The sequence below is a fragment of the Eulemur rufifrons genome, chromosome 20 (genome assembly GCF_041146395.1).
Source record: "Eulemur rufifrons isolate Redbay chromosome 20, OSU_ERuf_1, whole genome shotgun sequence".
NCBI lineage: Eukaryota > Metazoa > Chordata > Mammalia > Primates > Lemuridae > Eulemur > Eulemur rufifrons.
Genome location: NC_091002.1, coordinates 6,192,843 through 6,215,388, shown reverse-complemented (window position 1 = coordinate 6,215,388; position 22,546 = coordinate 6,192,843). Strand labels below are relative to the sequence as shown.

The following is a 22,546-nucleotide window of genomic DNA, read 5'->3' as shown; positions in this document are numbered from 1 at the left end:
ACAATACGATCAATCCATCCCTGATTCGTAGCATGTGCCGATTTTCATAGTGCAAATTCGCCCACCACTGCCAAGTTCAAGCTGCCAATGTGACGTCACCGAAAGCGGAGTTGGGCTGAGGGGTGCAGCATTTCTGCCATTCAGTTACAACACATGCAAACAACGTCGAGAGCGTGGATAATAGCAGAATGAAGTAAAATGCCTTTTTTAAAAAAGATGAAATAGTAAAATGAGTATAATAAAGTGAAGTTTAATTTTTATTAATGTCTGTATTTAATGATAAGCTCGTACAATTCCGGCAAATTTAACAATGGGCTCTTGGAAGCCAGCTCCAACACATGCCCGGGAGCCAGGACCCTTACTGCACTGGGTGGGTGACCAGTGCACCCCACAGCACCTTCTGGCAGTCCCCCCACCCCGTGACACTGCCTGTGTGTCCTCTGACCCGGAGGCCCTACTCTGGGACACGCGCCGCCCCAACTTTTACAAGCGGCCACCAAGGAACCTGTACGCGGGGCCCCGCAGCGGCCGCGGGGTGGGCAATGGCGAGCAAGGCGCGGATCTAGCCCAGGGGACTGGAGGCACGCTCGGGCGGCCGAGTGGCCTCGTGTCCGTACTCGCCCGCTCCCCGTACGGCCGGCGCTGTCCAGGTGCTGGCCCCGAAGGGAAGCCCGGCAGGGGGACGCCGCACCAGGGCGGAGGGTAAGTGAAGGCTCGCGCGGGCAACTTCGTCTACGCCAAGACCCGAGGGAGGAGGAAGGGAAGGACGGAAGGACGCAGGTAGAGCGGGGGGTTCAGCCCAACCCCGCAGGCCACCCTCCCGCGCGCCCCGGCACACGGACTGCAGCCCGGCTCACACCCTGCAAGGACGCGACGGCGCCCTGACGTCATCTTTCGAGGCCGTCCCGAGAGCCGGCCGTGGGCGCCGCCATGCGTTACGGAACCCGACAGGCTTTCCTCTGCCGTGCCCCGTAGGTCCAACCTTCAGCGTTGCTACGAAGCATCTCGTAAGCGCAGCTGCCACTCGGCAACGCCGCTGCTCGAGGCCCCGCCCATGGGGCGCGCCATCCCTGCGCCTCGCAGCCGGGTGGGCGCCGCCATGTTGGGGTCCTCGCCGGGGCGCATAGGTGTCTTCATAAGATGCCGGTTCGGCGGCGCGCGGCTTCCCCCCAAGATGGCGTCCATGCGGGAGAGCGACACGGGCCTATGGCTGCACAACAAGTTGGGGGCCACGGACGAGCTGTGGGCGCCGCCCAGCATCGCGTCCCTGCTCACTGCCGCGGTCATCGACAACATCCGCCTCTGCTTCCACGGGCTCTCATCGGCGGTGAAGCTCAAGCTCCTGCTCGGCACGCTGCACCTCCCGCGCCGCACGGTGGATGAGGTGAAGCGGGCGGGGCCGGCCGTGCCTCCTCAGACCCGAGACCCCCGCTTCCTACCGCGCCCTTCCCATCCCCCTCTTCGCTGCCTCCCCGGAATCCCCACCCGTCCCTCCCCCAATTTCTCCCACTTGCGACTGTTGCCCCTCGGGGCCCTTATACCTTCCTCCTCACACCCCCATCCCGGGCCCTCAACCTGTACCCCGTCCCCTCAGGGCCCTCACCCGCCTCGCTCGCTCCTCAGGGCCCTCACACTCCCCCGGGGCCCTCACACTCCCCCGGGGCCCTCACACTTCCCCAGGGCCTCGGCACTCCCCCAGGGTTCTCACCCCCCACCTCGCCCCCCAGGGCCCTCACTCCCCTCGTCTGCCCTCGCCCCCATACCCCCTCACCCCTCCTCTCCTCCTGCCCTCACCCCACCCTGGGCCTCATGTCCCCCGACACACACACCCTCCCAGGCCCTCACACCCCAGCCCGAGCCTCGCCTGTGTCCCCTGGCACAGCCGGAGGCGGTTCTGCTGATGAGGCCGGGGAGGGCTCGGGAGAAAAGCTTCGTGGCGGGCTGCAACAAGTGGGGCTGGGCCCGGCCGAGCCAGACTCTTTCTGGGCTTTTGAGACTTTCCGGTTAGTGCGTTGCGCCTACCTTAGGAAGTATCCAGCTGTTTAGGTCGCTCTGTCTTCTTTTTAGTGCATAGTGAGATTTGTTTTCTTTTTTCCTAAACGGTATATTTTATCCGTTTCTGTGAAAAATAAACTAAATAGTTTTGCAAAATATTGGTGCACTGTAGTTTAAACATTCCCAACGACTGTTGTATTGTTACATAATTATAGGTTATAATTGTTTTTTATTGAGATAACGTATATAAAAGTGCGTTTGTTCAATTTAACGACTAATGATAGCTTTGGGACTCATTCCTTAATCTCCACACAGGTTAAAAAATAGAACAGTGCTGTCTTCTCAGGAGCCCTGCATACGACCTTGTCCTGCCCTCCCCCATTTTGGAGGGCGATGATTTCTTTGCCTTTCTTCATAGTGTTAACAATTATGCGCATTCCTAAACAGTAGAGTTTGGTTTTGGTTGATATAAACTTAATATTATGATTAATATTAAGTGTTGTATGTATTTTGTGTGTGGTGTGGGTGTGTCTTTCTTCTTTTGACACCTTGGTAGGGTCATCCAAGTTGCAGCTGAGTTGGTTCACTTTTCACGGCTATGTAGTATTCCATTCTCTGAGTAATGTGGCACTTTAAGCTGTTCCAGGGTAGGACACATTTAGGTTGTGGCCAGTTTTTTGCTGATGTGAATGCTGTTATCAATATTATTGTGTATGTATTCAGGTGCTTGTAAGCATGGATTTCTCTAGGGTATAATATCTAGGTGTGGCATGGAATTGTGGGGTGGGGGTGGGGAGGTCATAGGATTATGCCAAATTGTTTAAGTGGTTTTATTGGCCGGGCGCGGTGGCTCACTCCTGTAATCCTAGCACTCTGGGAGGCCGAGGCGGGAGGATCGCCCGAGGTCAGGATTTCCATACCAGCCTGAGCAAGAGCGAGACCCCATCTCTACTAAAAAAAATAGAAAGAAATTAGCTGGACAATTAAAAATATATATAGAAAAATTAGCCTGGCATGGTGGCACATGCCTGTAGTCCCAGCTACTCGGGAGGCTGAGGCAGAAGAATCGCTTGAGCCCAGGAGTTTGAGGTTGCTGTGAGCTAGGCTGATGCCATGGCACTCTAGCCCGGGCAACAAAGTGAGACTCTTGTCTCAAAAAAAAAAAAAAAAAAGTTGTTTTATCGAATTACACTCCTCACCTAAACTCGTCAGTCTGGTGGATGTGTAAATATCACCAAGTGGTTTTAATTTATATCTGCCTTTTTTTTTTTTTTTTTTTGAGACAAGGTCTCTCTCTGTCGTCCTGATAGTGCAGTGACATCATCATAGCTCACTGTAGCCTCCAACTCCTGGGCTCAAGTGGCTCAAGTGATCCTTCTGCCATAGATAGCCTCCTGAGTAGATGGGACTATAGGTGCACCACCACACCTGGCTAATTTTCAGATTTTTTTGTAGAGACAGTCTGGCCATGTTGCCCATGTTGGCCTTAAGTGATCTTCCTCCCTTAGCCTCCCAAAGTGCTGGTGGAAGCCAGTGGAAGCCACCTCACCTGGCCTGGCCTATCTGCCTTATTTTTAATGTGGTTGAACAACTCTTAATGTGTTTATTTGCTGTTTGGTTTTCTTTTTTGTGAATTGTCTGGTTTTTTTCAGTTGTCCTTTTTTTTTTGGTCATTACTTTGTAGGAGTGTTTTGGTGTTTGTTTGTAAATGCTAGATACCAGTCCTTTTTCAGTTACATATTTTACAAATATTTCCCAGTTGTGGCTTGATTTAGCATTCTTCCCGGAGTCTGTGGATGAACAAAAGCTCTTACTTTTAAGGTAGAGGGGCGTATTCATCTGCCCCTACCATTGGTGCCGATTGTGTCTCCTTTAGGAAATGCTTCCCCAACCAAGGCCAGGGACCACTCCCTGTGTTATCTTGGCTGAGCTGTACAGCTTTGTCTTTCACTCTTCAGTCTTCTATCTGGAATGGATGACTGTGTGAAGCTGAGAGTCTGATTTTCCACATGGATGTCCAATTAGTCCAGCACCACTGGTTGAAATGACTGTCTTTTTTTTCCGTGGATCTGCACTATGACTTCTGTGGGCTATTTATGTATTGCTGTGCTAATAAGCCACTAAGTCAGTTACTGACACTTATGTTCATAAGTCTTGTTAGGTAACAGGGCAAACCCTCCCACTTTATCCTTCCTCAGGAGCATCTTTGGCTATTCTTCTTGGCCCTTTATACTTCCATATATATTTCATGTTCATTTCTCAGGTTACACACATAAAACCTGCCTATTGGGATTTTTATCTTCTTAATAATATTAAATCTTATAATTTGTGAATATGGCCAAATCTATTTAGATCTTCTTTAATATCATAAAGTTTTATGATATTTGTAGAGACCTTCTATCTTATATATTCCTAGGTATTTCACAGTTTTTGTGTTGTTTTAAGTGGTATCTTAAAATTTTATTTTCTGTTTGTTGCTGGTATATAGAAATGCAATTGATTGAATAATGAATCTGTGAATAACATCAATGCTAATTGCAATAATTTTGTCTGTAGAATCTTCTTGATTTTTCTATGCACTTAATATTGTTTTGTTTCTTTTTCCAATTACTTGTTTTTTTCTTGTCTTACTGTACTTTCCAAGACCTCCCAGTAAATTGTCTTGTTTCTGATCACACAGGGAAAACTTTGAATGTTTTGCCAAATAAACATTATGTTTCCTGTTGTCTGTGGCAAATATCTTTCTCTAGTTAAGGAAATTCTATTCATAGATTTTTTTTTTCCAAAATATTAATGGGGTACAGATGTTTTTGTTACATGGGTAGCTCTTATAATGCTTAAGTCAGGGCTACTAGTGTGCCTGTCACCTGAAGAGCGTTCATTGTACCTATTAGGATTTTACCCCTCCCTTTCTCCCCCATTTCCCCTTCTTGATTTCCAATGACTTTTACTTCTCTCTCTGCCCATTGATTAGTTGTAAATTACTGGAGAGTACATGTGGTGTTTGTTTTTGCATTCCTGAGATACTTCACTTAGGGTAATAGTCTCCATTTCCTTCCAAATTGCTGCAAAAGACATTAATTCATTTCTTTTTATTGCTGAGTAGTACTCCATAGTGTATCTATAGCATATTTTGTTAATCCAGTCGTGAATTGGTGGACATCTAGGTTGATTCCACATCTTTGTGATTGTGAGTTATGCTGCAATAAATATTCAAGTGCAGATGCCTTTTTGATAAAATAACTTCTTTTCCTTTGGGTGGGATTAGTAGTGGGATTGCTGGATCAAATGGTAGGTCTGCTTTTAGTTCTTTGAGGAATCTCCATACTGTTTTCCATAGAGGTTGTACTAATTTACAGTCCCACCAAGAGTATATAAGCGTCCCTTTCTCTCTGCATCCATGCCAGTATCTATTGTTTTGGACTTTTTAATAAAAGCCACCCTAATTGGGGTAAGATGATATCTCATCGTGGTTTTAATTTGCATTTCCCTTAGCTGTGCAGAAGCTTTTTGACTTAATTAAGTCCCATTCATTTATTTTAGTTGTTGCTGTGATTGCCATTGGGGTCTTCATAAATTCTTTACCTAGATTGATATCTGGAAGAGTTTTTCCAATATTTTCTTCCAGCATTCTTATAGTTTCATGCCTTCAGTTTAAGTCTTTTGTCCATCTTGAATTAATTTTTGTGAGTGGTGAGAGATGTGGATCCTGTTTCATTCTTCTACATGTGGCTATCCAATTCTCCCAGCACCATTTATTGAACAGGGCTTCTTTTCCCCAGTATATATTGTTGTTTGCTTTGTCAAAGATCAGTTCACTGTATGTGGATGGTTTTATATCTGGGTTCTCTGTTCTGTTCCATTGGTCTATGTCTCTATTTTTGTGCCAATACCATACTGTTCTGGTTACTATATAGTATAGTTCGAAGTCTATAATATGATGCCTCCAGATTTGTTGGTTGTTTTTTTGTTTTTTTGTTTTTTTTCAGACAGAGTCTTGCTCTCTCACACCTACTGGATTACAATGGCATCATCATAGCTCACTCCAACCTCAAACTCCTGGGCTCAAGCAATCCTCCTGCCTCAGCCTCTCAAGTAGCTGGGATTAGAGGAGTGTACCACCATGCCCGGCTAATTTTTTCTATTTTTAGTGGATAATGGGTCTCACTCTTGCTTAGGCCAGTATCAAACTCCTGACCTCAAGCGATCCTCCCACCTCAGCCTTTCAGAGTGCTAGGGTTACAGGTGTGAGCCACTGTGCCCGGCTTGTTTTGGCTATCTTTGAAAGGGCTTTGAGGAAATAACAAATGCTGTTACTAGATAAAACCAGTAATCGCTCTGATCCAAAACCTCAGCATTGGCACTAAAGGAAGTTTTAGGGAGAACAGATGTGACTGTGAGATAACTGTTGAATATGTAAAATTATCCAGCTCACAAGGTTACCATGGGAAATCTTAGGGGCATTTCAATAATGGGTGAATGGGATAACTATATATTTATTGGCTGGAATAACAGATTAGGCCAGCTGCAAAGTGGACAGGAAACAGTGTTTCTCCCAAGGATACAGCTATGAAGTGTCATAACAACTCCCTTTATCATTATGGCTGTCTTCTTCACTGAGAAACTCTGCTGTCTAAAGTCATGAACTCTTGGAAGCTTTGGAATTTGAGATCACATCAGTAAGAAGGAAAGGCCCCACTTTTGCTACTTGATTTAAGACACTTTGACACACAGAAGCAGCTTCAATTTCCAACTCAGGTGCAGAATATCCAATAAGGGATGTCTGAACTAACATCCACATCTCTGTTCCCTTTGTTGTTTCCAAGGAAATAGGGCCTAGGCCCACGTCACAGTTCTCATGCTGATGTTTTGCGGAGGCTGACCATCGTTCCCCCCAGAACCCAGCACCTCTAATACCTCTGTTGTTTCTTTTCTGCGGTGGCGAAGCACTTGTGGTGTCCCTGGCGTGCAGCAAGTCAGTAACTTGACCTTGTCAGACCACGGTTTGCCCCTGGTAGTCTTAGGCAGATTGGACTGGGCGGTAGCTTCACCTTGTAGGTATACAGTTCCTTATGTGTTTTGGTGAAAAAAATTTTAATTTATTCTACAAAATTTGCTGGGCTTCTGAAATTATGATTATCTTTTACCGGATCTAGAAAATTCTCAGCCATTATCTCATCTGTTGCCTTTGCCCTGGTCTCTCCTTCCTTTCTTTCTGACTGTCCAGTGAGGAGTATGTAGGGCTTCACTCTGTTTTCCATGTTGTTTAACCTCCTTCCTTACCTTCTAATGATTTCCTCTCTCTGTTGCCATCTGGATAATGTCTGTCTTATTTCGTTTATCCATTCTCTCTTCTGTTGTGATTTGCTGATTTTCTTTTCTTTCCTACAAAGCCTCTTATTTTACTTTGATTCCCATAGCTTACTCCCTACTCTCCCCATAAGTAGCATATTCTTTTTAATATGTATCTTTTCCTCTGTCTTCTTTAAAAATGCTCTTGCTTTCAGGGTCTTTTTTTTTTTTTTTTAAGGTATGATTGACATAAACTACTGGTATCTAAATCGTACAGTGTGGTGTGTACACACTTGTAAAACCACCACAATGAAGATAATGAACATACTCCCCCCTTCTACTTCTTTGTAATCCTGCCTATTGCCTGCACCCCATGCTAAGGTGACACTTATGTGCTTTCTTTTTTTTTTTTTTTTTTTGAGACAGAGTCTCACTCTGTTGCCCAGGCTAGAGTGAGTGCCGTGGCGTCAGCCTAGCTCACAGCAACCTCAAACTCCTGAGCTCAAGCGATCCTCCTGTCTCAGCCTCCCAAGTAGCTGGGACTACAGGCATGCACCACCATGCCCGGCTAATTTTTTCTCTATATATTTTTAGCTGTCCATATAATTTCTTTCTATTTTTAGTAGAGATGGGGTCTCGCTCTTGCTCAGGCTGGTCTCGAACTCCTGAGCTCAAACGATCCGCCCACCTCGGCCTCCCAGAGTGCTAGGATTACAGGCGTGAGCCACCGCGCCCGGCCCACTTATGTGCTTTCTGTCACTTATAGATTAGTTGGCATTTTCTAGAATAGTATGTCGTGGATCCTGCAGTGTGCTTTTCCCTGGCTTCTTTCCCTTGGCATCATTATGTGGAAATTCATCTGTGTGTTAATGGTTTGTAGTGCTGTTGCCGAATAACGTTCCTTTGTGTGGATGTGCTCCACGTGTGGATCTGTCTTTGTGTGGACTATTGTTGTTTCTCTGGGGAAACACTAGGTGAGGGATGGCCAGGCCATACTGTAGAAGTATGTTTCACTTTGTAAGAAGTTGCCAAACTGCTCTCGAGTGGCCGCACCATTTCACGTTCCTGTCAGCAGTGTGTAAGAGTTCCAGTTGCTCCATGTCCTTGTCAACATTTTAATTCCAAGCATTCTAATAGGTTTCATTTTGCATTTCCATGACTAGTGATGGTGAGCATCTTTTCTTGTGTTCTTTGCCATCACAGATCTTACTTGGTCAAGTGTTTACATCTTTGGGGGCATATGTTTTTAATTGATATAAATTATATTGTTCTACATATACCATTCAATTAAAAAAAATTTTTTTAATGTTTACCTAAGTTGCTGTTTTAAGCCAGGGTTGGAAAATTGAGACACATGACCTGCTTTTGTGAGTCCTGTGAGCTAAGAATGGTTTTACATTATCAAAGAGTTGTTTAGAAAAAAGGACTATGTGGCCCAAAGGCCTAAAATAGTCACTATTTGGCCGCTTACAAAGAACATGTACTGACCTTTGACCTACTCAGTTGTCTCCAGCCTCTGTCCTCTCAGTGTGCTATACTGTCCCCAGCATCAGTGGTGGTGCCTCTGGCTCTGCACTGTAGTGGGTGGCTCCCCCATAATTACTGTAAAGATTTGGCATCTATGCCCAGGGTGGAATTGTTGGGTTATAGGACATGTGTTTGCTTAATTTGCTTATGCAAGGGCATTGTGGTGTCTACACTCCACCGGCAGTACCTGAGGGCACCTGGATCCCACCCCCTTGGGCACTTAGCATTGCCCAGTTTTCTGTTTTTATAGATCACATGGTTGGAAAGAGCCACATTGTGTTCACTTGGATTTCCCTGGTTCATTTGGGACTTTTGTCCCTGTGCTCATTGTTAGAGTGGGAACTGTAATGCGGGATGAGAAAGAATTCTCAACACAAAGATTAGAATAGTTTTAAAGAAAGAGAGTTTATTATACTTCCCAAGGTGGGGAAGGGCATGGCACAAGAGAAAGAAAGTGGTGCAGGCCTGGAGGACACACCCGACTTGGGCTTTTTATTGAGGGTAAAGGAAGAAGGGAAAAAAGTGATTGCTGCCAGCTGATAGCAAAAAGCAGCTGTGTCTATTTTTTTTCTTTTTTTTTTCTTTTTCTCTTCTCTGTGAGGCTGGCTTACCAGCATCCTTGGAATGTGGTCTGATGAGAGCTGGGGCAGAGGTGGGGAACTTGCACCCCTGCTGGCTGCTCATGGCTCTTTGAGGCTGTTAAAAACAAAACTCTCAGATGAAACAATTTAAGCCAATTTAAGCCACAGGTGGTTAACCTAATAAAGGGTTAGTTGTGTGTGATCTTTTGGTTCAAAGGGGCAGTTATGTGCTGTGAGTTTATTCCTCTGTTTTATTTTTCTCTGTTAGATGGTTTATTAGCCAGGCTGTCCTATCACTCATAGCCTTCTAAGATTTCCTCTTTGTACATTGCCTGTTAATAGCATCTGCCTGCTTTTCTTTTCTTTCCTTTTTTTCTTTGAGACAGAATCTTACTCTGTTGCCCAGGGTGGAGTGCAGTGGTGTCATCATAGCTCATTGCAACCTCCAACTCCTAGACTCAAACTATCCTCCCGCCTCAGCCTCCCAGAGTGCTGGGATTACAGGCATGAGCCACTGCGCCCAGCCAGCATCTGCCTATTTTTCTATTAGTGTTGCTGTCCCCTTGTTGATTTACAAGGGTTCTTTGTATACTTTGGATATTAAATACATGCTGGTTTTGAACATTATAGGTATCTTCTGCCATTTTGCTCCCTGCCATTTTGCCCTTCACTGAACAGAAACCTTTAAGTTTAATACACAGTAATTATTTTTTGGCTTATGGCTTGTGCTTCTAAAGTTTTGTTTAAGAAGTCATTAGATATGCTCGCTTCGCTTTGTAGTTCTCCCGTTCATAGCTAGGTCTCTAATGTATCCGAAATCCACCCTTACACATGCTCTTAGGTTGGAGTCAGTTTTATTTTTCTCTGTGTTCTGAGTCCAGGGCCCCCTGCCATGCATTGGATGCAAGCTGATTCTCCTTTCCTGGTGGATTTGTGGTTTATGTGTGGGGTGGGGAGGAATGTTCTAGCAGCCTATGCCAGGTTGTACTCTTGGCAAGAGCTGGAAGCCACTTATTGATGAATCTTGTCTCCCCCAACTGGCTGAAAGGCAGGATTCTTGTTGAAAGGTTTGTTTAATGTAAAGGTAGATGTTTTAGTCAGCTTGGGCTGCCGTAACAGTACCATAGCCTGGGTGGCTTAAACACCAGGCGTTTTATCTGTCGTGGTTCTAGAGGCTGGAAATCTGAGATCAAGGCACTGGCCCATTCAGTTTCTAGTGAGGGCTCTCTTACTGGCCATCAGACAGCCACCCTCTGACTGTGTCCTCATGTGGTGGTGATGGTGGGGATCCCATCAACCAGGCTCTGCCTTCATGACCTAATTACCTCCCAGTGGTCCTCATCGTCCAGTATAGTTGGCCCTTTGTATCTGTGGATTCAACCAACTGCAAGTCAAAAGTATCCAAGAAAAAAACGCAATAAAAATCATGATATAGCAGTAAAAACCAATACAAGTAAAACAATATGGTATAACTATTTATATAGTATTTACATTATATTAGGTAATACAGATAATCTAGAGATGATTTAAAGTATACAGGAAGATGTACATAGATGCAGATGCTCTGCCATTTTATATCAGGGACTTGAGCATCAGTGGATTTGGTATCAGAGAGGGGTCCTGGAGCCAATCCCCTGAGGATACTGAGGGATGACTATACCATCAGTTGGGGATTAGGGCTTTGCTATTGTCTGGATGTTTGTATCCCCGCAAAATTCATATGTTGAATTCCTAACCCATAAGATGATGGTTTTAGGGGGTGAGGCCTTTTGGGAGGTGATTAAGTCAAGAGGCCAGAATCCTCATGAATGTGATTAGTGCCCTTATAAAATAGACCCAGGGGAGTTTAGTCACCCCTTCCTTCCATCATGTGAGGACACAGCAGGAAGGTACCAGCTGTGACCGAGGAAGTCGTTCCTCACCAGACACCAGATCTGCCCGCATCTTGATCCTGGGCTTCCAGCTCCAGAACTGTGAGAAATAAATTTCTGTTGTTTATAAGCTACCCAGTTTGTGGTATTTTGTTATAGCAGCCCCCCAAAAATAAGATAGGCTTCAACATATGTATTTTGAAGAGACACAAACATTTAGTCCATAATAGTGGACTTTTTTGTTTTTAACCTCCTGGACTTTTTTTTTTTTTTTATCATTTTTATAAAATTCTGTCCAGCTTGCCTCTTGGTAGGTATATTAGTTTCCTACAGCTGCTGTAACAAAGTACCATAGAATGAGTGGCTTAGAACAACAGAAACTTGTTGTCAGCTCCGGGTGACCAGAGTCACGGTGTTGCAGGGCCCTGTTCTCAGAGGCTCCAGGAAAGAATCTGTCCTGGGCTTCTCCTCCAGCTGTAGGCAGCCTTGCCTCAGGCCTTCCTGGGCTTGGAGGGGCATCACAGTGGTCCCGTGTAGGGAATGAGGGGACCTGTGCCATGGTTGGGGGTTGGGGTGGCAGGTGCCACCAGCCCTCCTGTATGTCTGAGGAATAGAAAGGGGCCTGGTCCAGGGGTGTGGGGCAGGAGCCCCTCTTTATTCCTGCAGGGCCTGACTGGCCCCTAGGCTGGGTGGGGTGCTCCGTAAAGGACTAGGGCCCTGGGGCACTGCCTGGTTCCAGAGGGAAGCCAGTGAGGAGAGTGAAGGGGCAAGTTTTGGAAGGGTGGTAGGGAGATGGTGAGATGGTGGTAAGATGGTGGCAGTGCATGGCTGCAGCCCTCTCGGGACAGGATTTAGGTGGTCAGGGTGGGGGATTGTCAAGAAGGCCTGTGCTGAGTGTCGGCCTCCAGCCTCTGCACCTGTGTGGGGCAGAGACAAGACTGGAACGTGGCACTCCATGCTGGCTGGCCCAGGCTCCTGGGGGTGCGGCACAGAGGGGCTTGGGGAAGGGTCCCACCTCCCAGGTGCAGCTTCCTCAGCCCCATGTCTGGCCTGGGAAGCACGAGGCCTCGCACCCGGTCCTGAGGGCTCTCCAGAGGCTCTGGAAGCTCCTGCTTGGCTTCTTTGGTTCACTCCCAGCTCCCTGCGCCCCCAAGGCAGCCGGCCCTGACCCTGATGGCTGGCGGGGCATTGACCCAGGCACCTCTACTCAGCCACGTGCTGGCCCAGTTCCCCAGAACCCTCCTCTGCCTTTTCAGACACACCCCTTTCCCTGACAGCTGCAGGGGACTGTCCTTTTGCTGAGTGAGTTGAGGCCACCTGCCTGCCTCGGTGCTCCCCACCCCACCAGTGGGTTTCCTGAATGGAATTGTTGGTGGCCCTGGCTCCTTGGCCTTCAGGTCTTGTTACACCCGCACACCAAGGATGGGGTGCTGCCAGGGGCTGTCTGGGCTGCCGTGGGGGGCACTACAGCCTGGCGGAGGCTGTGGTGGCTCAGGAAAGCGGGGTGGCCGGGCAGGCACAGAGGAAGGGGAGCCCACCTGAAACCTTGGCAGATGGGGTGGGCATGCTCACTGCCTTCCCACGCAGCAGCGTCTCCTCTCTCGGCAGATGAAGGGTGCCCTGATGGAGATCATCCAGCTCGCCACCCTCGACTCGGACCCTTGGGTACTCATGGTTGCGGACATTCTGAAGTCCTTTCCTGATACGGGGTCGCTTAACCTGGACCTTGAGGAGCAGAATCCCAATGTTCAAGATATTTTAGGAGAACTTAGAGAAAAGGGTATGTTGTATGGCTTCAGTTGATGTTGGGAGGAGAGAATGGGTCTTCCTTTAAGAACGTTTTTCTAAAATGAATTTGAGTTTTAGAGTGTTATATTGTTCACTCTGTAGTGTGTTGTGGTTCCTAAAATATTAACCACACACACACCCTCCCCTCTCTGTATGCCACTGCCTGGCTTTTTGCCAGTCTTTGAAAAACAAGCTTATAACAGCCCAAGGCCCTCCTGACTGCTCCTGCTCTGCCTGGAAGTGTTTTATTCACTGTAGTTTCACACTCACTGTCCCCATCTGACCAGCTCTGGAGGGGAGGGGCTCTGCCCATTCAGGTCATATCTCCAGCACCTAGAACATTCCCTGGCCCGGAGTAGATGCTCAGAAATGCATCTTGAAAATGTCAGCAGTTAAGTAGTTTAGAATGTGAACTGAAAACCATTTAGAAAATATTTTCAAGTGGTTTTAAAGAACATAGAATGATGGGTTAGTCTGTGCCTTTTCTGAATTTCTCTCCTGCTTTGGAGGATTGGAACTGGGAGCCCCTGTGAGATCAAACCTTGTGCTCTAGCTCCTATGAGGAGAAGCACCCAGAGAGCTGGCCAAGGGGCAGAGAAGTCAGCCTGACTCTCTCCCACCTACGAGGTGACCACTCTTGCACTTTTTAGGTGGGTAATTGATTTTTTTTTTGTTTGGTTTGTTTTTAAGGCAGAGTCTTGCTCTGTTGCCCAGGCTAGAGTGCAGTGGCGTCATCACAGCTCACTGCAACCTCAAACTCCTGTGCCCAAGCGATCTTCCTGCCCCAGTCTCCCAAATAGCTGGGACTACAGGTGCCACCACCACGCTTAGCTAATTTTTCTATTTTTTGTAGAGACGGGGTCTCGCTCTTGCTCAGGCTGGTCTCAAACTCTTGCCCTCAAGAGATTCTTCCACCTTGGCCTCCCAGAGTGCTGGGATTATAGGCATGAGCCATGGTGCCTGGTACTTGATTTGTGATTGCACCACAACAAGTGCTTCTGGAACATGGTTTAGATGAGTCCATCCACCCTGCTGGAGTTTCTCTTGGAGGCAGGAAAGGCCTGATCCTCTGGGAGCAGGAAGGACAGAGGGTGGTGAACTCATTCTTTGCAAGTCTATGTGCTTTTTCTCAAAGTGGTTTCTGTAATGAATTTGGGCAGCAGGAGCTTCCGTCCCTCTGTGGGGTTTTTCTTGAGCCCTCACTGCTAGGTGACCGCACAGACTCAGGAAACGTATGTGGCCCTCGGCAACACTGAGGAGAGACCACCAGCCCGGGGCCGCGTGGGGACTAGAGGAGAGAAGCCACAGATGTATTCTTCCTGTTGTTTGGGGCCATGTTTGGTCAAAATCTTATGATCCTGAATTTCTAAATGCATGAAGCTCCTTCCAGAAATAACTGTATTTGTGTACACCTGTGTTCTCAGACACCAGTGGTGCTGAAGGCTCACGGCTAATAGACCAACAAGACGTTCCTCGTTCTTTCTCCTAGGCATTTCTGTTTCTAAGCAGCCCTCTGGGGTTCTGATGAGCCTGCCCCTGGGTGGGACACCTGTCCTTGCTACCTGGCCCACTTGGGTAGCCTTGGCTCCTGGGGTGGTGGGTTTGGAGCAGCATGAGTTGGTTTGGAGGCCCACAGGGGACTCAGAAACAAAGCAGGAGCTACCACAGCCATCACTAAGGAATGTGTGGTGGGGTGGCCTTTTCATCTTAGCTGTGAGCTTTTTAGCCGAGGCCACCCATGCAAGGGTGCTGCGCCTCATAACCATTGTATGGTTGTCTCCATGCAGTGGGCGAGTGCGAGGCATCTGCCATGCTGCCACTGGAATGCCAGTACTTGAATAAAAATGCCCTGACGACCCTCGCCGGACCCCTCACTCCCCCAGTGAAGCATTTTCAGCTGAAGCGGAAACCCAAGAGTGCCACGCTGCGGGCCGAGCTGCTGCAGAAGTGTGAGTGTCTGCCGCCTGGCAAATCGCACTTGGTCTTTCTAGCATTTCCAGTGTTAGATTTCTTTCAGATTTTAAGGTACGGAGGCTTTTCAAGAAAACAATCAGAGATTGGCATTACGTTTTTTTGTTAGAAATTTATCAATATACTAAACTGTGTGTTCTGAAAACGTGCTTTTAGAAACTTCACAATTTCTGATTAAGGTGGTGTCTGCAATCTCTGTTACAAAAATGAAATTTGTACCAGCCAAGTCAAGCACGCTGTCATGTGTAGTGGTGGGTCAGGGACTGGGAGGCTGGCCCCAGCCTCTGTGCTGGAGGGACACTGTCCTTGATCTCACATCTCTACCTTGGTCTTGAGTTGCCAGTGCTCTTAATTTGACTTTAAAGATATTTGAGAGGTGGGAGGATTGCTTGAGCCCAGGAGTTTAAGACCAGCCTGGACAACATAGTAAGACCCTATCTTACAAAAAATCCCTATCGCTACAAAAAATAAAAACAAAAAAGATTAGCCAGGTGTGGTGGCACTTGTAGTCCCAGCTACTTAGGAGGCTGAGCCAGAAGGATCACTTGAGCCGAAGAGTTCGAGGCTGCGGTGAGCTATGATCAAATTATTGCACTCCAGCCTGGGCGACAGAATAAGACCCTATCTCAAAAAAAAAAAAAAAAAAAAAAAAATCTGACCATTTCATTTAATGTCTTCTCAAACAGCATCTTATAAAATGGAAGATGTTTGCTGGGAAAAGGGCAAGAAAATTGATTCCTCCAACTAAGTAACAAAATACAGATTTCAATGAACTTTTATTTCGAATGGCCATGGAATTAGTATTTAAAACATATATGAATACGCTGTTTTCAGAGACCCTGAATAAAGTACTCATAGCTGCTGTGCATGACTCTTGACTAGAACAGCAGAACCCTGGATCCAGTGCTGTCCTGGTGGCTTATGGAGCCACAGGGCCCACCAGGTAGCCTTTCAAGGTCTCCACTCAGTCCCTTGGGCCTGGTCCCTAACCCCACAGCAGTCACACCCGCCCTCCTGCAGCAGAGCCTGGTGCTGGGCTCTGTCCCTCTGCGTCGCAGCCGCAGCCCCACCTCTGCTGCAGGCTCTCGGGTCCTGACCCTCCAGCCTTACTGAGCAGGAAAGTCTCTTTGTTTCTTCCTCATGCGTGCACATTGGTGACAGGGAAAACCCTAGACTGTGCCTGCTGACTCGGTGAGATGGGGCTCCAACCAGCCTGAGCCCAGGGCTGCCCAAGGGTCCCCTCCTGGCCTGTGTAGAGGTGGAAAGTCCCCTTGACTCCTCTGTTACCTGCTCCCGCTGGGTTCTCTGCTCCCACCCAGTCTCCTGGGAGGGGCAGCTGTGGCCTCGAAGCTGCGGGAGCAAACTTACAGGAATGAGGTGTTCACACAGAAAAATCTAACCATGGTATTTGAACTTGTGCTAGGCTCTCAGTGAATGGATGAATGCTTATTTAGAAAAAATGAAAATTTGTACACGCATACTTTCTAACTCATCATTTTTTATACATGAGACTTACTGAGGTAGGATTGACAAGGGTGAGAGCACTGCTTGGATGAGTGCTCACACGCAGCCCTTCCCTGACAGCCACCGAGACGGCCCAGCAGCTGAAGAGGAGCGCGGGAGTGCCCTTCCACGCCAAGGGCCGGGGGCTGCTCCGGAAGATGGACACCACGAGTAAGGCCGCGCTCACCCTGCCCCATAGCTGCCACTCGCTCAGACCTGAGATAAAACACACAGGGCCATGAGGCTTGGCGCGAGTCCAGCCTGCTTAAGGGCCAGAGCTGTCTGTTGCTTGTCAAATAGGAGGGTTTGACTTAAAAAACACTACCTTTCCTTATCAGGAAAGTCACATGAACGTTAAAGCTGGTCAGACGCCAGCCGTGGTGAGCGTGTAGGAAACAAGAATGACGAACTCGGGGTGCTTTACGAGCTTCTCCATTGGGACAGGGACCTAGGAGGAAACATGAACATGTTAAGCTGGGGAAGACCAGAATTTGAGGGATTTTGTTCCCGTGCTGGCTACAGTGGCCGTCACAGGTGGGGCTGGCAGAGGCAGGTGTAGGCAGACTGTAGCTGTTCCCACCTTTCCTGGCTTGGCCTGCTGGCCCACGTGCTGTTCCTGTGCTGTGCGTCCCCCCAGGAGAGCCTGGAGATGGTGGCGGCCTCCTCACGGGGCTGCAGCCTGATGGGCAGAGAGGAGATGCACCTCGGGGGCCCCGCCCACAGCACTGTCCTTAGACCTGCACCTTCATTTGTCCTCCATGATTGGTGCTCACTGCCCTCAGGGTTGGGCGCAAACTTATGCAGAAGTTGACATTGATGACAAGAAAATGGGGTTGTCCCTGGGAACTGTGGCAGAGCACACACACCTCCAGAAGGTGCTGGGCTGGAGGCCGTGGTCCCGCAGGGGACAGCTGGGTAAACACATGCCCAGTGGGGCCTGCCCTGCTGGTTCATCTGGGAGCTTGTCCACCAGGCTCCCATAGTCCCAGAAGGTCCGTGTGGGGCCTGATCAGTCAGCTGGGACAGGACTGGGTAGAGGGGAGGGCGGTCCTCCTCCAGTGTGTGGCGGAGGCTTGTGTGTTGAGAGGTACAGAAGGAAGTGAAGGCCCAGGGCCCGTCTACAGTGGTGCGACTCCATGTGTGAGAGAGACGCTGTGGCTGGAGATGTGACTCCCGTTTTTGCTCAGTGTCCTTGGCAAAGATGTCACAGGTTGACTGAAGCCATTGCTCTTCTGGGCAGGCTGACTCTTCCCTTGGTTGGCCGCAGGGAGGGGGCCAGCACCCTAAGGTCCAGGGGCCCCAGGTGTCCCTGCCAGCTGTTATCTCCCTCACCCCCTGCCCACAGAGATGCAGCGAGCCCACGAGAGAGAGGGCTCGTGCCGCTGGGTGCCACAGCCTGGCGCTTCCTAGTGGACTCACAGGGCTGTGACTGGGCAGGTGGCATCTGAGCTGAGTGTCCTTTCCCCACAGTGGTGCTGGCAGGAACAGCCTTTGCTCATTATAGAAAAGGGCAGAGCACACAAACAGGCTCAAGATGAGCTCCCCCTGCTGTCCTCCCCTGGCAGCCCCATCCCGGGTCCCCTCTGTTGTCAGGGTGCTGGGGGCTCTTGCTGGCCGTTGCCATGGACGGCTGACTGTCCTGCCCTCTCTCCAGCCCCGCTCAGAGGCATTCCGAAGCAGGCGCCCTTCAGAAGCCCCACGACGCCCAGTGTCTTCAGCCCCACCGGGAACCGGACCCCGATCCCACCTTCAAGGACGCCACTGCGGAAAGAAAGGGGTGTGAAGGTGGGCCTGTCCCCCTGGCTTCTGTGACCACCCCCTACCAGATGAGCTTCGCTTCTTCACGTTGTCATTAAGTGTGGAGTTATGTTTGTTTTGGCAGCTGCTCGATATTTCTGAGCTGGATATGGTTGGTGCCGGCCGAGAGGCGAAGAGGAGAAGGAAGACGCTAGGTGCGTGTCCCGGCATTCTGTCCAGGTCTACAGGGGGAGGGGTGGCAGTATGGCCCTGCTGTGGCCCGGCTCTGCCTCTGCAGCGGGCAGGGCTGCCAGCAGGGGGTACAGGGCCAGGGCCAGGCTGCGCTTCCTTGGAGCTCCTCTTCCTTGACTGGCGGACACCGTCTTATCATGGCAGCCCTTTTCCTCTGCCTTGGACACTCTTTGGAACTGCGGTCATGAGCTGAGCCTGTGTGGACACTGGTACTTTCTGTACTCGGAGGCCTCTGGGGTCACTAACAAGGATCCCAACTTTGTCAACAGATGCAGAGGTGGTGGAAAAACCAGCCAAGGAAGAGACGGTTGTTGAAAATGCCACCCCAGACTATGCAGCCGGCCTGGTGTCCACACAGGTAGGGTTCAGCGCAACGTGGCCGTGGCACTGCCAGCGTCTGCCCCCAGCACCCGATGGAGCCAGCGTTTGCTCTCTCTGGTTGCGATTGCTAGCCACTAAAATGTGTTCTGAGAGTATATGTGTGTGTGTGTGTATGTATGTATGTACCGTGTGTGCAGGTATGTATGTGTGTGTATATGAGAGGCAGTGAGGGCCACAGGGCCCTAACATGGGCATCGGACTCAGGTTTGGAACAACCACCTGCCCCACACTTACTGGAGGGGTTGCCTGGGGAGTCTCCACAGCACTGTGCCTTGGTTTCTCCTGTCAAGTGAGGGTGGCAGTGCCTGTCTTGCAGGTGGCTGTGTAGGGGTGGCAGATGAGGGTCAGGCCTGGGGGTGCTGGGTCTGGAGCCTGTCCAAGATCTCAGTACCCTGAAGACCCCAGTCCTGCCTGTGGACGGGAAGGAGGATGGAGAGCAGGGAGTGGCCCCCTCCCCGGCGTGTGTGCAGGAACAGTGTGGCCTTGCAGAGATGAGGGTGGATCATCAGCATCCCTGGCCAGGGCCTGGTAAAGGCCGTGCCACAGTGACCATTTCTGGATAAGGCTTCTTTCTTCCTGTTTCATAGCTGTATTTTCTAACTTTCTTAGAATGAGCATGTCTTCTTTTTATAATAGGCTTTTGTGGTAATTTTCTTCTTTCCTCAAAGATGGTTGGTTTAGGAGGTCCCTAAGTACCTCCCTCTCCGTAGACAGGAGCAGCTCCTACTGAGGTGGCTTCAGGTGCCAGGGGCTAAGGGGCAGGAGGCCAGAGCTGGAGGCTTGGGGTCCCATTGCCCAGACTAAGGGGACTTGGGAGAGCATCCCCACACTGTCCTGTTCCAGTGCTGGGGGTTTCAAAGGAGCCCACACAGCTGGTGTCTGGGGTGGGGGAAGCACACACTGAAAACCTGGCCTCTTCCAGGAGGGACCTTAAACTCTTGTCTTCCAGAAACTCGGGTCCCTGAACACTGAGCCTGCACTGCCCTCCACGAGTTACCTGCCCTCCACGCCCAGTGTGGTTCCTGCCTCCTCCTACATCCCTAGCTCCGAGACCCCCCCAGGTGAGTGGACAGCAGGCTGGGCAGAGTCAGCCCCAGAAGCCCCTTGCTCGGAGTCCTGAGGGTGCTCTGCACTGGGCCCAGTCTCAGGCCAAGCTCCTGAGTGAGTCCAGCGTGTCCACCAGGAGATGGTCTTGCCCAAGGGGAGCTGCAGGGGGCTGTGGTTCTCACTTATTTGACATTAGAGTGTCTGTTCTGTTGCTTTCCTTCAGCCCTTGTGGGTCTAGGGTGGGAGCCCCTGCTGGCCAGCACAGGTTTGAAGAAATAAACCAAAATCTGCTTGGCTCTTCCTGGGAGGAAGTGGGGAAATGCCACTGTGGGCTTTACAGGAAAGAGAATCCCGGTCTGGGGGTGGCTTCTGCTTAGCCCATCCAGTGACTCCAACTCTTGCTTCTGGGCAGGTGGGAGGGGGAGTTGCGAAGGAGGGCGCTGCCAAGGTTACAACAGCTCGGGTGCCAGGGCTCCCTCATAGTCCCACAGTTTGGTAAAGAAAATACCTAAGAAGTTGAACTTGGGTTAGTAAATTTTGTTCAGGCTTTTGCTCCAAGCTCAGGAGCTTGGCAAGGCAGCGGGGTGGCTCACCCTGGGGTCAGGCAGCCTCTTGGGGCCCCACATCTTATCTGTGAATCTGGAAAGGCCTGAGACCACTGGCTCTCTCTAGCTGGGGCTCTCGGGGCTTGTGCCCCTGGCCTGGCCAGTGTCTCTGGGTGCCCTGGCTGGGGGCTGGGGAGGGCGAAGAGCAGGTACATGGGGCAGAAGGTCTGGAGAGCAGAGGGTGGGGGTCCCACCCCACAATGTCCCCACCTGGCCTTCCTCACCAGGCCACACTCTGCCTGCAGCTACATCTTCCCGGGAAGCCAGCCTGCAGGCCAGCCGGCCACCAGAGGAGCCCAGCGCCCCAAGCCCCACGCTGCCGGCACAGTTCAAGCAGAGGGCACCTATGTACAACAGCAGCCTGAGCCCGGCCACACCCACGCCTATAGCGCCAACCTCACCTCTAACACCCACCACACCCCCGGCTGTCGCCCCTGCTGCCCAGACACCCCCTGTGGCCATGGTGGCCCCACAGACCCAGCCCCCTGCCCAACAGCAGCCTAAGAAGAACCTGTCCCTCATGCTCACGGTAGGTGCACCTGGTGGGGCCTGCAGGCCACCAGGTTGATGGTGCTGCTTGGCCACTGCACCTGCGGTAGGGGTGCTGCTGTGCCTGCAGGTGGGAGCAGGAGGTGGCTCTGGGGGGTCCAGGCACACACCTGCTCTCCCTGCCCTTGTAGAGGGAGCAGATGTTTGCTGCCCAGGAGATGTTCAAGACGGCCAATAAAGTCACGCGTCCCGAGAAGGCCCTCATCCTGGGCTTCATGGCAGGCTCCCGAGGTACATCCCTATGGCCAGGCCTGGGTGGTGCCCTGGGTGGGGGAAGGGCTTCGTGGCCCAGGCACCTACCCAACAGCCTCTGTCCCTACAGAGAACCCGTGCCAGGAGCAGGGGGATGTGATCCAGATCAAGCTGAGTGAGCACACGGAGGACCTGCCCAAGGCAGACGGCCAGGGCAGCACCACCATGCTGGTGGACACAGTGTTCGAGATGAACTATGCCACGGGCCAGTGGACGCGCTTCAAGAAGTACAAGCCCATGACCAATGTGTCCTGAGGGCTGCCCGCCCCACTGCTGGCCCTGACCGGGGCTCCAAGGGATGACAGCTTTGCTGGCTTCCAGTAGCCAGATGGTGGACACCCAGCAGCCTCTTTGTTTTAGATCCATTTCTCTGGGGTGTTTTGGGCTTTTTTTAAATTTTAATATGGGTTACTTTTTGTGTGATTTAAGATACTTTTTTGGATTCCATGTTACATTTTTGAATGTTAAAACTAACCAAAAAAGTTAAAACGTCTTACTTTTAGTGCCAGCTCTGCCTGTTAGACTTTTACCCTTTAAAATTTTTTCTTTTTAATCCCAGTGACCTTGAGTGAGGGCTTTTCCTTGCTAGTGCAGCACTCTCCCCACCCCCCAAGGTGGAGGGGACCAAAGATGGTGCACGGCAGTGCTGGGGATCGGGTGGGAATGGCCCCAACTGTGCTGGAAAACGAGAGACGATGGGCTTCCTCCACCAACAGCGCCTGCCTCAGAGTTTTGTATTTGTCTTTTGTATAGTTATGGACACTTCAGACAATCTTTGGGTACCTATCTTCATTGTAAAACTATCTGAATAATTAAAGTTTAGCTTTTCTAAAGAAAGCCCCCGGAGCTGTGTTTTAGGCCAGCTTGTCCTCCCTGCTCCGGGGGCTCCAGCCCCTCCCTAGGCAGCTGGCAGGTTCCAGGGACACCTAGGACCACAGGGTGGGTAGCGGGTAGGGTCAGCCACGGGTGACCCGTTGACTTCAGGGCTGTAGTCAAGGGCTCTTTAGCAGAAAAGGCTTGGGGACTGCTCCGCTCGGCCACCTGCAGGGCTGGGGAAAGTTAGCTGTTCCTTCTCTTCTGACCATTTCACCATTAATAGGAATTTGGGAACCAAATTATTTTTGAAAGAAGAAAAAAATATTTCCCACAGTCAATTACCTCTGCTCTTTCCAGTATTTGTGTACTTCCCAAGGCT

General features: G+C 50.0%; 2 protein-coding genes across 3 annotated transcripts in view; one reads left to right on the top strand and one right to left on the bottom strand.

The window, feature by feature from the left end:
- The window catches only part of FGFR3 (fibroblast growth factor receptor 3), a 366,177-nt gene that overhangs the window by 177,301 nt on the left and 166,330 nt on the right, over window positions 1-22,546 (bottom strand). The gene's annotated exons all lie outside the window — the stretch shown is intronic.
- On the top strand, window positions 424-22,113 carry NELFA (negative elongation factor complex member A). 2 transcript variants are annotated; one of them, XM_069495969.1, is made up of 11 exons: window positions 424-1,384; window positions 12,875-13,046; window positions 14,842-15,003; window positions 16,610-16,699; window positions 18,183-18,313; window positions 18,411-18,480; window positions 18,787-18,875; window positions 19,848-19,959; window positions 20,796-21,079; window positions 21,231-21,330; window positions 21,422-22,113. In XM_069495969.1, the coding sequence occupies exons 1-11, from the start codon at window positions 1,055-1,057 to the stop codon at window positions 21,604-21,606; spliced, it is 1,725 nt and encodes a 574-aa protein (XP_069352070.1). In that variant the 5' UTR covers window positions 424-1,054; the 3' UTR covers window positions 21,607-22,113. The 2 variants fall into 2 exon arrangements, with proteins under 2 accessions (XP_069352070.1, XP_069352071.1); XM_069495970.1 differs by lacking the exon at window positions 16,610-16,699.